Below are 12,517 nucleotides of genomic sequence, written 5' to 3' on the forward strand. Positions count from 1 at the left end.
TTCGTGTGGTTGATTGCTAGTTTCATAGCATTGTGGTCAGAAAAGATACGTGGTATATGACATCAGTCTTTTTGAATTTGTTGAGACCTGTTTTGTGGCCTAATATGATGTATTAGGGAGACTATTCCATATAAATTTGAAAAGAATGTGTATTGTTTTAGGATGGAATGTTCTGAGTATATGTTAAATCCATCTGGTCTAAACTGTTATTCAAAGCCACTGTTTCCTTGTTGATTTGCTATTTAAATCATCTGTCTGTTAATGTAAATGGATTCTCAAAGTCCTCTATTGTTAATGTATTATCAATTTCCTTTATGTCTGTTATTAGCTGCTGTATGTATTTGAGTGCTTCCACATTGGGTGCATGGATATTTACAATTGCTATCTCTTCTTGTTGGATTGTCCCCTTTATAATTTTGCAGTATCCTTGTGTGTCTCTTGTTACAGTCTTGTAAGTTTTAAAGTCTGTTTTGTCCAATACAGGTATTGCCACCCCAGCTCTCTTTTTATTTCCATTTCGTTGATAAATGCTGTTCCATCCCTTTATTTTCATTGTGCATGTGTCTTTAGGTCTGAAATGAGTCTTGTAGGCAGCATATAGATGAATCTTTTTTTATCCGTTCTGTCACCCTGTGTCTTTTGATTGGAGTGTTTCATCCATTTGCGTCCAAAGTAAATATCGATAGGCACGTACTTATTGCCATTTTGTTACTTGCTTTATGATTGTTTTGTAGTTCTGTTCCTTCCCATTGCTCTTTTCTCTCACAGTTTGCTGGCTTTCTGTAGTGTGATATACTTGGATTCCTTTTTCTTTATTTTAGTCATATCTATTACCGGTTTTTAAATCGGGGTTATCATTAGGTTTATATATGACATCTTATGCATCTAGGAATCTGTTAAGTTGATGGTCACTTGAGTTTAAACCCATTTTAAAAGCACCAAATTGTTTCTTTTCTCCTCTTTCCCTTCCTCGTTTTAGGCATGGTGTCATACTTTACATCCTTTTATTTTGTGACTCCCTCAACTGATTGGTATAAATATACTTAATTTTGCTGCCTTTATGTTTCCTACTTTTCTTACTCCTGCTTACGGTCTTTCCTTTTCACTCAGGGTGTGTCTCCTTTTGCATTTCTTGCAGGGCTGGTTTAGTGGTGATGAATTCCTTTAACTTTTGTTTGTCTGGGAAACTCTTAATCTCTCTATTCTGAATGATATCCTTGCTGGTTCGAGTATTGTTGGTAGCATGTTTTTTTCTTTCAGAACTTTGAATATATCATGCCTCTCCCTTCTGGCATGCAGAGTTTCTGCTGAAAAATCAACTGATAGCCTGAGGGGGCTTCCCTTGTATGTAAATGTTTTCTTTTCTCTTGTTTCTTTAAAAAGTCTCCGGCCCGTTTTGCCATTTTAATTACTGTGCGTCTTGGTGTGGACCTCCTTGGGCTGATTTTGTTGAGGTTCACTCTGCCTCCTGGATCTGGGGATCTGTTTCCTTTGGGAGATTTGGGAAGTTTTGAGCTGTTAACCTCTGTAAGTAAGTTTTCTGCCCCTTTTTCTGTCTCTTTTTCCAGGATCTTTATAATGCAAATATTATTACACTTGGTGATGTTGCTGATTCCCTTAATCTCTTTTCATTTCTCTTGTTGTTTGGCCCCTGTGTTAGTGGGGCCGCCTCGGGCTCGATTTGAGTCAGACCAGGTGTCTGCCAGGGTGCAGTAGCCCCGACCTGCAGTGGTGCCTTCCCTGTGTTGTCCCCTGAGAAGCTTTCCCCGGGGCGGGACCCACTGTCAGACCAGAGGTCTTCACCAAGACCCTGCTGGCGCTGCCTTGGACCCCGTGTGGTTAACTTCCCCTCTCCCCAGGGCGGGAGTCGCTGCGGAGTGGTGCCGGCCCCTGTCAGAGCTGCTCACACACAGCCTCAGCTTGTGGCCCTGCCTCGGATGGTCTCTGGGCCAAGAGCGTGTTGGAGGAGGGAGGTCTGCAAGAGGACACGGCGTGGAGCTAGTCTGTTTGGCGGGGGGGGGTGCCGGAGCTGTGGCCTAGCCGGGAGGGCTGTGTCTGCAGAAGTGCTCAGAGATGGGGGGCGCTGTTAGCAAGTCAGGTAGACGGTGTTGCGTGGGCACCGTTCCCACAGGGGTCCGTGTGCCTCGGCCAGGGGACGGGGGAGGGAAGTGGCGCCCTCCAGCTTCTTCTTTCCTGTAGAAGTCTCCCGAAGATCCCTGCCCCTCCATCCCAGGCTGTGAGCTTAGTAAGCGGATTTCCCTCCCGCATATCCCGGGTGCTTTTCGAACTGCTGCTTCTATGTTGTGTATCTCCACAGGCCTTTTTGTCGTGCTGTCTCTAAGGTGGGGACTCCGTTTTCTGTCACCCTCCCTGCTCTCCCAGAGCCAAGCATGCTGAAAGTTCCGGGTGTTAAGCCCCACTGATTGTAAGAACCCATGAGATTATGCCCCGCTGATTGTCAAAGCCACATGTTTCAATCCCACATGTTACAGGGATTCGTCTTCCCCAGGCAGACACCCCGTGTAGGGCCCGCCTCGCGTGAGGGGCTGTTTCTCTCCCTCCTCCACCCCCACTGCAGACAGTCCTGGGCATCCTTTCAGCTTCCGACCCGCGTCTCCTCCCTTCCTGTCCTCACCAGTATGGCCTCATCTCTAGATTTAGCGGTTTAGACGCTGTTCTGCCAGTCCTCTGGTCGTTCTCTGGGTTGTTCACCCTGATGTGGGTGTTATCGAGTGTATCCACGGGAGGAGGAGGTGGGCTTAGGGTCCTCTTCTGCTGTCCTCCCGGAGATCAGTTTTGCTTTATTTTTAAAGCTATTGGTATCACATAATTCGATATTGTAGAGAGTAGAGTCCATAAAGTAGTCTAATCCTGTCTTCTAACTGTTGTTGTTTGGGTATTACATCGGGCAAGGTTCACTTATTAAGTGCTAATTCTGTGACAGGCACTGTTCAGATCCTGGAGACACAAAGATGAAAGCGAGGTATCCCACCCTTAAGTTGCTTACTACCTGCACACCACAGAGAGAGCAACGATTACGCCAAGTTGGACCAAGACTGTTTCTTAAAAATGTTTAGTGTGTATTTTTGAGAGAGAGAGAGTGTGTGTATGAGCAGGGGTGGGGCAGAGAGAGACATGCAGAATCTAGGGCAGGGTCCAGGCCGCCCGACGTGGGGGTCGAGCCCGCGAACCGTGAGATCATGATCTGGGCCGAAGTCGGATGCTTAACCGACTGAGCCACCCAGGCGCCCCTGACGCAGATTGTTTAAAGCCCGTAGAGGTTTTTGTGGTGATAAGATCACTCTTTCCTTCGCCACTCATCTCACCTGAGTGCCTCGTTCGCCACGCTCCTACAGTAAGAAGGACACCGCCATCCGCCGGCGAGAGCTCCTGGAGGCCGTCTCTCCGGCTTTGTTAAGCTACCTGCAAGGACACGCCCGCGAAGTGGTGCTGGATAAGTCTGCGTGCGTGTTGGTGCCCGGCATTCTGGGAGCTGCCACGGGAGACCTCCAGCCCGCCATGAGCGCCATCGCCGGCTTGGCGGCCGCAGAGTTGCACCCGGGCGGCCAGGACGGAGAGGTAACGTGCTGTCGCGAGACGGGTGGAAAGCTGCAGCGTCGCACAGACGCCGGCCACCGAGATCAGGGCTCGAAGAGAATTCCGATGCTGACTGCCTCCCCTCAGCCCGAACCCGCAGCACATCTGATCCTGCGGATTTGGAACATGGTGCCGCTGCAGGGCTGTCCTTCTCAGAGCTTCCCGTGACTTCCTCTTACCCACAGAGTCGAGACCGTCGTCTTAACGCGGCTCTCTGCGGCCCGTGATTGGCACCAGGCTGCCTTCCTAGCTTTTGCTGTGTTCTTCACTCTGTTTTGAATTCACTGTGGATTTTTGCACCTCTCTGCATTCGCACGCGCCTCTTTCCTCACCCTGGATGCTACCTGTGTCCCCGTTTTGCTGTGCTGTCCCTGTAGAAAGCCTCACTCATCCTAGAAGTTCCCCAGAGTCCCTCTCCTTGAAGTCTTCCCAAGTTCCCTCCCATTAAAAAAGTCCGCTCTTTCTGATAGCTCCCCTGCCTGCCTGCCTTGGCCCGGGACTCCTTCTGCATTACCTCTTAAGTTCCTTGATCCACGCGCCTCATCTGTGCTGGGCGGAGGTCAGCCCTGTTCCCCCATCCCCCAAAGCTTACCGTTTTGCTGAGCACAACATAGAGACGAATACGTACCCAGATAATTACCCACTAGAGGATGGAGATACCTGCTGTAAAGGACACGTACGTGTTCTCTGGAGCCGTATAAGAATGGGAGCCAGCCTGTCCCCAGGAAGGCTTCCCGAGGCAGTGAAGGTTACACTGAGGCCGGAGGATCGTAGCTCAGTGAAGAAAGGCAGAGGGAGGAACATGGGCCACAGTTGGAAGGAGGGAAGGGTCTCGGCTCATTTGGGGACAGAGGGCTCAGGGGAGGTCAGCTGGCAGAGGGAAGAAGAGGCAGAGGTCAGACCGGGCAGGGCCTGTGTGTTGGGGAGTCTATTTCCTGCTGCGGGCCCTGGGTCTGGACCCTCCCCTCGCAGGGCAGAGCATAGAAACCAGCCAGGAGGATGCAAGCGTGATGAGTTTTCTCTGCAAGGGATGGACGTTGTCTCCCGTGCTTGATAAGGAGAGATCCTAGGTGCTGTGGGACCCATGGGGACCAAGTGTCAGTGTTTCTGCTGTCACGCTTCGTCCCACAGGTTCATTTGCACTCAGAACTGCCTATTGCAGCCTGAACAGTGGTTGGCAGGACGTTGGGACGAGGGCCGTGTGGTGCTATTCAGCGTGGAGGTCATGAGGCCACGCCTGAAGTGCCTTTTAGTGGCGCTGGCCGCGGTGTCCCTCTTCCTCTCAGTCTGGGGATTGGGCTACATCTCTGGTCCCTCCAGGCGTTCAGGGCCACTCCTGATCATGACCTCCCTCCTGAGTGTTGTCGAACTTCCAACTTGTCTGAGTCCTCACCTGTGTGCGGTGATAGAGAATGGATTGTCAGCCAAGGCGTGGCTGAAGACTGCTGTTTAAGTCCCTGCCTTCTTGCCCCCTTACAGCTTCACGTCGCAGAGCATCCTGCGGGACATCTCGTTCTGAAGTGGTTAATAGAACAAGATAAGAAGATGAAGGAAAGCGGAAGAGGAGGTAGGCTGTGAAACTTGACCTTTTCCTGTATCTCATGTGGAATTTCAGTAATTCCTGACGTCCCTGAACTGTATGCCGGTCGTTCATGTTCAAGTGAAACTTGCTGAGTGTTTACAAATGATGTCTATGAATGAGAAGTAATTTAGGGGTTGCAAATAATGCTCTAGTAGATGTTGGAAATTTATGTCCCATAATCCTTTAATTTCCTTTCTCTGTCCACCCTCCCTCACTGTCTCACCTCCCTCGCTACTTCAGGCTTTGGATCTGGCTGGCCAGAGCCCTAAAATGCCATTCTGTTCCTTGAGGGGGTGGGGGCGGGAAGGGGGGGAAGATTTGTGAGTGTCACTACCCCCAGCTGAAAAGTGTATTTATCTCTACTTTGGAGGAAAGGATAAGCAGAAGAAAACTATCCTCCTCAGAATTTTGAGCTAATGCCTGTTTGGCATTGAAAATACATATGACCAAAGAGCAAGCCAGTGCTTGGCCACTTGCTGCTCTGCAGAAAGTCAGCTTTCAAGAGAAGGACAGCATCTTTTATCCACCTGAAAAGTGGCATCCCATTCCTGTCTCGGTCCTGTCTTTGACCAGACCTTCTGTTACTAAGTTCGAGCTCCATCCAGTATTGTAGCCACTGAAGGGCTTTCCCCCCTCATTGTGTCTGGACAAAGTGACAGATCATGAATTTCTGTCTTGAGGCAAGTTGCAGTCCTGATGGCCAGTGGGGCGATCAGTACAGTAGTACAGTTGTCACTTCTCACTCTCCCTTGAAGATCAGAGACTTGGGGCTGTTTTTCATTGCACGCTTCCCGTAAAGGAGACAGCTTGTAACACAGTTTGAAGGGAAAATAATGTATTGAATCATCTTTTTCATTATTAAGAATTCAGTGCTCTGTTGAGCTGAGTTTATGTCAGAAAAGTTGTCTGGTTTACTTTTAAAATCCAAAGAATTTTCAAGTGACTTTTGTCCCTAATTCGGTTACACTGGCAGCCTTATAACATGCTTGTGTGGACCTGTCGTGTTCCACGGAGCTCCGAATGGGCGTGGCTGGCTGTCTTGGTCCTCTGTCGCCGTGTAACAAGCCACCCCAAAACTTGGTAGTTCGCAAACAACATCTGATCGGGGTTTGGTTTTGTTCTCCTCACTGTCACCTGGGGCAGCTCGGCTTAGGGTCGGAGTATCTCTGCACTTGGACGATAGCTGGCGGTGGCCAAGTCCAGCAGCCTCGTGCCATCCCGCCAGGCTGCTTGGGCTTCCTCACAACATGGTGGGTGGGCTCTAAGAGAAGAAAGCAGGTACGTGGTGCTTTTATGATTTAGCCATAGAAGTTACTTAACATCACTCTTTCCCTTCTCTCTTGGTTAAGCCCGTCACAGGCCCACCAGAGTTCAAAAGAAGACATTGATTTCAGCTCCGGGTGGGGGTGGGCGTGTGCAACATTCTAGAAGAGCACACAGGACAGGGATACTGTCGTGGTCAGTCACCTTTGGAAAACACCATCTGCCTCACTGGCCAATTGCTGTCCTTCGGCCTGTGCCGTGAAGAGCTAAATAGTCCTAGGCCTCTTGGCTTTTAAAGGGTCCTCACATTTGAGTATCTTCTGAGTGAATTATATATGCAGCCACCCAAGATACTTACCTTCAAGGTAGGTTTGCCTTCACTTCCATCTGTACCCAACCCTAGCTTTCAGAATTTCTTCTTTGTCCAAGAATTAGTTACATACACTTCCATCGCACGGTGAATAAGATAATATAGCAAGCCCTTGGGAATCTGATAATGACAAGCAAGCTAATAACACAAGATGAGTAACATTTTTGACGGGTGAATGGCTAGCTTTGTAGACAGAAATTACCAGGTGTCAATCACAATAGTCACGTGACCGCTAGTCACCTCCTGAGTGAGCATTTTTCACGAGGGAGAACTTGCTCTCCTCCAAGCACGAGGTGTTGCTGTCAAACGTTCACTTCCTGAATGCCTTTCAGGTCAGGGTTAAATCATTAAATAGTACAAAGAGATGCAAGCACGACCAAGTGCTCATTTTATAGGAATTCATTGTTTGTCCTGAGTAATTATTTCTAAACACAGTCTAAAACCTGGATCGGAGTAGAAGGAAATGGCTGTATTGGAAACACATTAAACAGGGGCGCCTGGGTGGCTCCGTCGGTTGAGCGTCCGACTTCGGCTCAGGTCGTGATCTCGTGGCTCAAGAGTTCAAGCCTGGAGTCAGGCTCTGTGCGGACAGCTCGGAGCCTGGAGCCTGCTTCCCATTCTGTCTCTCCTCCTCTCTCCACCACCCCTGCACTCTGTCTCTCTCAAAAATAAATAAAACATTTTGTAAAAAAGAAGAGAATTTAGGACATTAGTGGCTTTTTAAAATAAAAATGAGGGGCACCTGGGTGGCTCAGTTGGTTAAGCGCCAGACTTCAGCTCAAGTCATGATCTCACAGTTTGTGGGTTTGAGCCCCGCCCACATCGCGCTCTGTGCTGACAGCTCAGAGCCTGGAGCCTGCTTCCGATTCTGTGTCTCCCTCCCTGTCTGCCCCTCCCCCACTCGCACTCTGACTCACTCTCTCTCTCTCCGAGAAATAAACAAAAAAATTTAAAAACACACATCAAATAAATCAGAGCTGGAATTTTTAGTATTAAGGAAGATTGAGTTAGAACTCTATTCGCTTTTTTATTAGAATATTTGTAGATTTAAGGGCGGTAGAGAAGTAGATTGGGAGTTTAAATCTTGGTGTGATGTTCACTAAGCTTCAGTGTATTTTTCAATTTTTCAGGTTGTTTCGCAAAAACACTTGTCGAGCATGTTGGTGTGAAGAACCTGAGGTCCTGGGCCAGTGTAAACCGAGGTGCCATTATTCTTGCTAGGTACGTACGTGTGTGCCTTGGCCGCACAGGCCCCTCCTCCTGCCCGTTGGCGCAGAAGCCCCTTCCTCCACATTCTTCCTTGGGTCTGCCCTTGGTGTCTGATCGCTGGCCATCGCTCCCGGTCCCTCAGAGTGCAGACGGGCACAGCAAATAGCAGAGGCCAGACGTAACTCTTTCAGTTGGTTCTTAAAAGTTTATTTTATGGCTTTGACCAAAATAGAATTGGATTCTCTCTCTTGCTCCCTCGCTCTACTCAGGAAAGCGCTTTACCTCTGATTAATGTGTAGGGGTCACTTTCACGACCTCCTTTTCTCCCCAGATTATGGAGCCCTCTGACACCCGATTATTATAAATTATGTAATTCATAGGATTTGCCAAGTATATACGTTTTCTGGAACATTATTACGGCCATTGGGAATTATAGATCTCAAAAAAAAAAAAAAAAGGGATCTGTAGCAACTAGTTCACCTTTTGGTATTTCGCATTCGTTGGGCTTAAACTGTACGTCCCGAAGTAATAAGCCATCAGTCCAGCCAGTGTCACATCTCCTCACCTGGTCCTTGTTCCTGGAAGGCTGTGTTGGCAACCCCTGTACATTTTGCCTTTTGACCCTCCTCGTGCATATGCACGGTCTCCCCCTCGCACACACCCTTCCTGCCTCTGGCAGCAACCTATCTGTTCTCTGTATTTATGAGCTGGGTTTTGTTTTGTTCTGTTTTTGTTTTTGTTTTAAATTAGACTCCACGTGTAAATAAGAGATCACACAGTGTATCATTTGATTGTTTCATCACATTTATGGTTTTGACCAAAATTGTAATTGCATTCTTTTTAATGAATTAGTCTTGTCCCTGTGAAAACTGACAAACTTGCTTTTTAAATCATGCCTGACTTTACGTGTAATTTTTCTTACTTTCCAGTATTCTTAAAAGGATTCTGGGAGCATTTGCTACTGAAGTCTGCATGCTAATTGTTTATTTCTAATTAAAATGATAGAATACTGATGATTTGTGAATTGAGGCATGTGCTCAACTTGTCTGTTGTTCTCCAGAGTTACTTGGAGTTTATAATTAACAGGTCATTGAAACTTACGTACGTTCTGTTCCTGGATGTGAAACCCTTCTATTAACAGCATTCATTTAAAATAGATTGGTTTGTTGTGAAGTAATCACTGCTGATTTTTTTTTCCCCTGCTGTGTTACTGAGGTTTGGAAAAGGGGATACGTTTGAATTTCCCACAGTATGTCACATGCAGCATGCTGTGTAATTTGATCTGTTTTGTTTGTAAAAGTTAGAAGTCTTTCTTCGCTCTACAGTTTGATTTTGGTGCACATATACCCATAAACACGGTCCATACAGACATCCGTTACTTCAGGTAGATCAGGATCTCCAAATATATGGGTGGTGCGGTTCATTTTGTTCATTTCTTATGAAAATTAGTTCATTTTCCAGTTGAAGTTGAACAGCCAGAATCCATTAGCCGAAACATGAACTTTTTAAATATGAGTTTCTTTACCAGGCGTTTGGAGTGTTAACACCTACTGACATATTCTTTCATTAACGCTCAATTAACTAAAAATTTCAACCGTGCCGTGAAATTAATTTGTAAAGATTGCTCATCAATCAAAGCTGCTCTTGGGTGGATCTCAAACATTAGAAGGATACTACAGATTTATTTTGGAACACTAGCATGTCAGATATTTGAGGTTGTGAAGGGATGCTGAACTACATATAACCTAATAATTAATACAATAATCAGTTTTAATGGTTTTAGAACAGTCATGTGCTTGACTTGTTTGGCAAAATTCTCTGCTTGTGTATTTTACTTCAAACTTGTGCAGTATTCCCTAGATCTTTTTTACAGTAAGTGAAAAGGCATCCTTGGTGAGAAAGAGTATCAGCCTTGTCGGCTATCTGAAAAACGACTCGGGGCAGCAGAATCCTCTAGCATTTAGATCATCGTGGGTTCTAGACACCCTGCCTGGGTTTCGATCCCAGCTCACTGTGCGGTCTTGGGCAAATCACTCAGCTTCTGTGGACCTTCATTTTCTTGGTTGTAAAATTAGATTAGTAATAATCATAGGCTGTTATGCAAACTATAGGAGATGGCGTATGTAAAATTCTCAGCTTTACGTCCAGCGCGTGTGTTCAGGAAATACTTTTATTACGTCCACGCGTTGTGTGAGTGCGTGCTTAGCCAGAAACTACCCGGTGAGTCACGACTCTGTTAAAAGGGCACTTCACTTCGCACCTTTGCAAGTGGCAAGCTGGGCCTTGTCCCCCGCCAACGGCAGAGTGCTGCTCGGCGCTGCTGACCTAACTGTCCTCTTTGTGGACATGCCGCAAGTTATCAGGACCAGGGACTTGGGGAAATGCCAAGTGGTTTGTTTCTAGGATGTGTTTCTGAGGTCGGCATTAAATGTGGTCGTACAGAGCGGGGAGCCCTGGTCTTCTACAGTCGGGTGCCTGTGCCCCAGCCCCTGTTTAAAGAGAAAGGGGTCTCGCGGGCTCTTGGTAGCAGCCTCCGGGACTCCGTTCCCTTGTGGGGATAAGGCTCCAGCAGGCTTCCAGGAAGCAGAGCTGACTGGTTTGTTTTAGCGGCTCCCGTTCACGAAGTACTCGCTAAGTGCCGTGCCCTGGCGAGGAACCTCCCATATGTGGTCATTTGAGCCTCAAGAAATCTCTCCGGTAGGGGGTGGCTCGTGTTGTTGATCCTGTCTCTAGGTCAGGAAACAGACATTTTAAATAGCACGCTCTGGTGGGTACAGTTACCGAGTGGCTGAGGGAGGTTTCAAATCTAGGCCCTTAAGCTCCTCACCCTTTTGGATGTTTTAGCCACGGAGTTTAGAAGGAAGGCTCTTAGCTGCTTCCCTCTCGGGCCCTCCACCTTTCCTGCGTGGCCCCTGGTCACTGGTGCTACGCGGTCGCTCAGGGAAGTCTTCTCGGTCGTTTGTGTGCCCCATGGTACCGTGAAATAGAGAAGTAAAACACAAGGTTTGTGTTCTTGAGTTTCATCTGGGTAGGAAAGAGGGTCTAGAATCCATGCAGTAAACACATTTAAGACCGGGTGTTAGTCCTAAGATAACCAGCGAATGTAGGACCCATTCTGTACGGCACGGAGTTCCGTGTGATCTGCCAGCAAGATTATAAAACGTTTTCTATTTACGTGCTCTAAGAATATAGGCTCCCAGCCCCCCTCATTCATCTGGTGAATTAAAAAGAGGTATTTACGAATGTCAGGCTTGTCTCACAAATCAGTGAACTTTTTCTACCTTGGGTGGAGATAGTATTGGCAGATGGTTAGGGGTTTTTATGAAGTGTCATTTTTTTATTGGTTGATTGTTGTCTCCTCAGCCTTCTCCAGAGCTCCGATCAAGAAGTTGCAAACAAAGTCAAGGCTGGACTCAAAGGCCTCATTCCCACATTGGAGAAAAACAAAAATGCCAGCAAAGGAATAGAAACGCTGCTTGAAAAACTGGCCGCATAGTGGAGATAGTTAAGAATAAGATGGAATCTTCTTTCCTGTTCTCTTTTCCCAGAGTGGGAAAGAAGGGCCAGGGGCCGCCTTCCTGGGAGTCTGGGTGCTCTGTATATGTGCTTCTTGTTTGTATAAGAGTCTATTTATAAAACAGTTTTCTAAAAATGGTCTTTTTTTTTTTTTTTTTTTTTTTAATCCCAGCCCAGTCTTCTGTCTTTGGAGTGCTGAGCAGATCACACGAGGCTGTAACATAAAAGGCTTAACCATCGTATACAGGGGGACCAACCAGATACATCCCAAGTAGAAGCAAGAGTTGATTCAAGGGAGAAGAGGTCTCCTTGAGCAGTGGTCTGAGAGGGCTTCAGGGAGGGGGTGGCACTTGGGGACCTTGAAGGAAGTCAGGGTGTAGAAAAAGGGAGCCCTGGGGAGTCTGTTGGGAGCAGTGAGGTGAAAATTAAGCGTTTTGCAGGCACTTCAGGAAGCCTTATGACCCAGAGACAGGATGGCCTGAGGCGACAGCAGCCGCCACATTCCCTGCTGCTTTGGGGATTGGGTTTGGGGATTGGGTTTCGGGTTAGATTTTGTTGGCCAGGCCTTCAGGTAAGTTCAGGCTCCTGAGAGGAAATGTGCTATAAGAATGAGGGGGTCACAGTGGGGGCTGGGTGAAGGTCAAGGTCACCGGGAAAGTCTCCCTATCTTGGGAGCCGCGCCTTCCCAGTAAATATCTCCCTGTGATCAGGCGTTTTTCCTTAGGACTTTGCCTTAAGCAGCTGAAGACTTGACAGGGTTCGAGTTAGAAGAAAGGCGATGCGAATTTGTGAACAGTGCAGAAATTTAAATTTAGGCGCGGGTAGGTTGTTTGAATTTTAAAACTGTGCTTGGCGTTTAGCAACAAAGTTGAAGGGTTGGTAGACTCATCGTCACCATGGACACCGAGCCCCAAAGCTTCCTCTCAGTAGCCTGTCCGGACACGCCCTGGGGTCTGTCACCGCAGGACACCTGCTGCGGA

The 12,517-nt window shown here is 47.5% G+C and overlaps 1 protein-coding gene across 3 annotated transcripts in view; it reads left to right on the plus strand.

Moving 5' to 3' along the window:
• The window catches only part of PUM3 (pumilio RNA binding family member 3), a 43,780-nt gene extending 32,107 nt beyond the window's left edge, over positions 1-11,673 (plus strand). For 2 of the 3 annotated variants that reach the window (XM_049633017.1, XM_049633025.1), the window contains exons 15-18: positions 3,357-3,579; positions 5,077-5,164; positions 7,943-8,033; positions 11,385-11,673. In XM_049633017.1, coding sequence (XP_049488974.1) covers positions 3,357-3,579; positions 5,077-5,164; positions 7,943-8,033; positions 11,385-11,517 — 535 coding nt within the window. In that variant the 3' untranslated portion in view covers positions 11,518-11,673. The remainder of the gene's footprint in view (positions 1-3,356; positions 3,580-5,076; positions 5,165-7,942; positions 8,034-11,384) is intronic. The other variant, XM_049633033.1, reaches the window with a different exon arrangement.
• Positions 11,674-12,517: the final 844 nt, after the last annotated feature.

The sequence above is a fragment of the Panthera uncia genome, chromosome D4 (genome assembly GCF_023721935.1).
Source record: "Panthera uncia isolate 11264 chromosome D4, Puncia_PCG_1.0, whole genome shotgun sequence".
Lineage (NCBI taxonomy): Eukaryota > Metazoa > Chordata > Mammalia > Carnivora > Felidae > Panthera > Panthera uncia.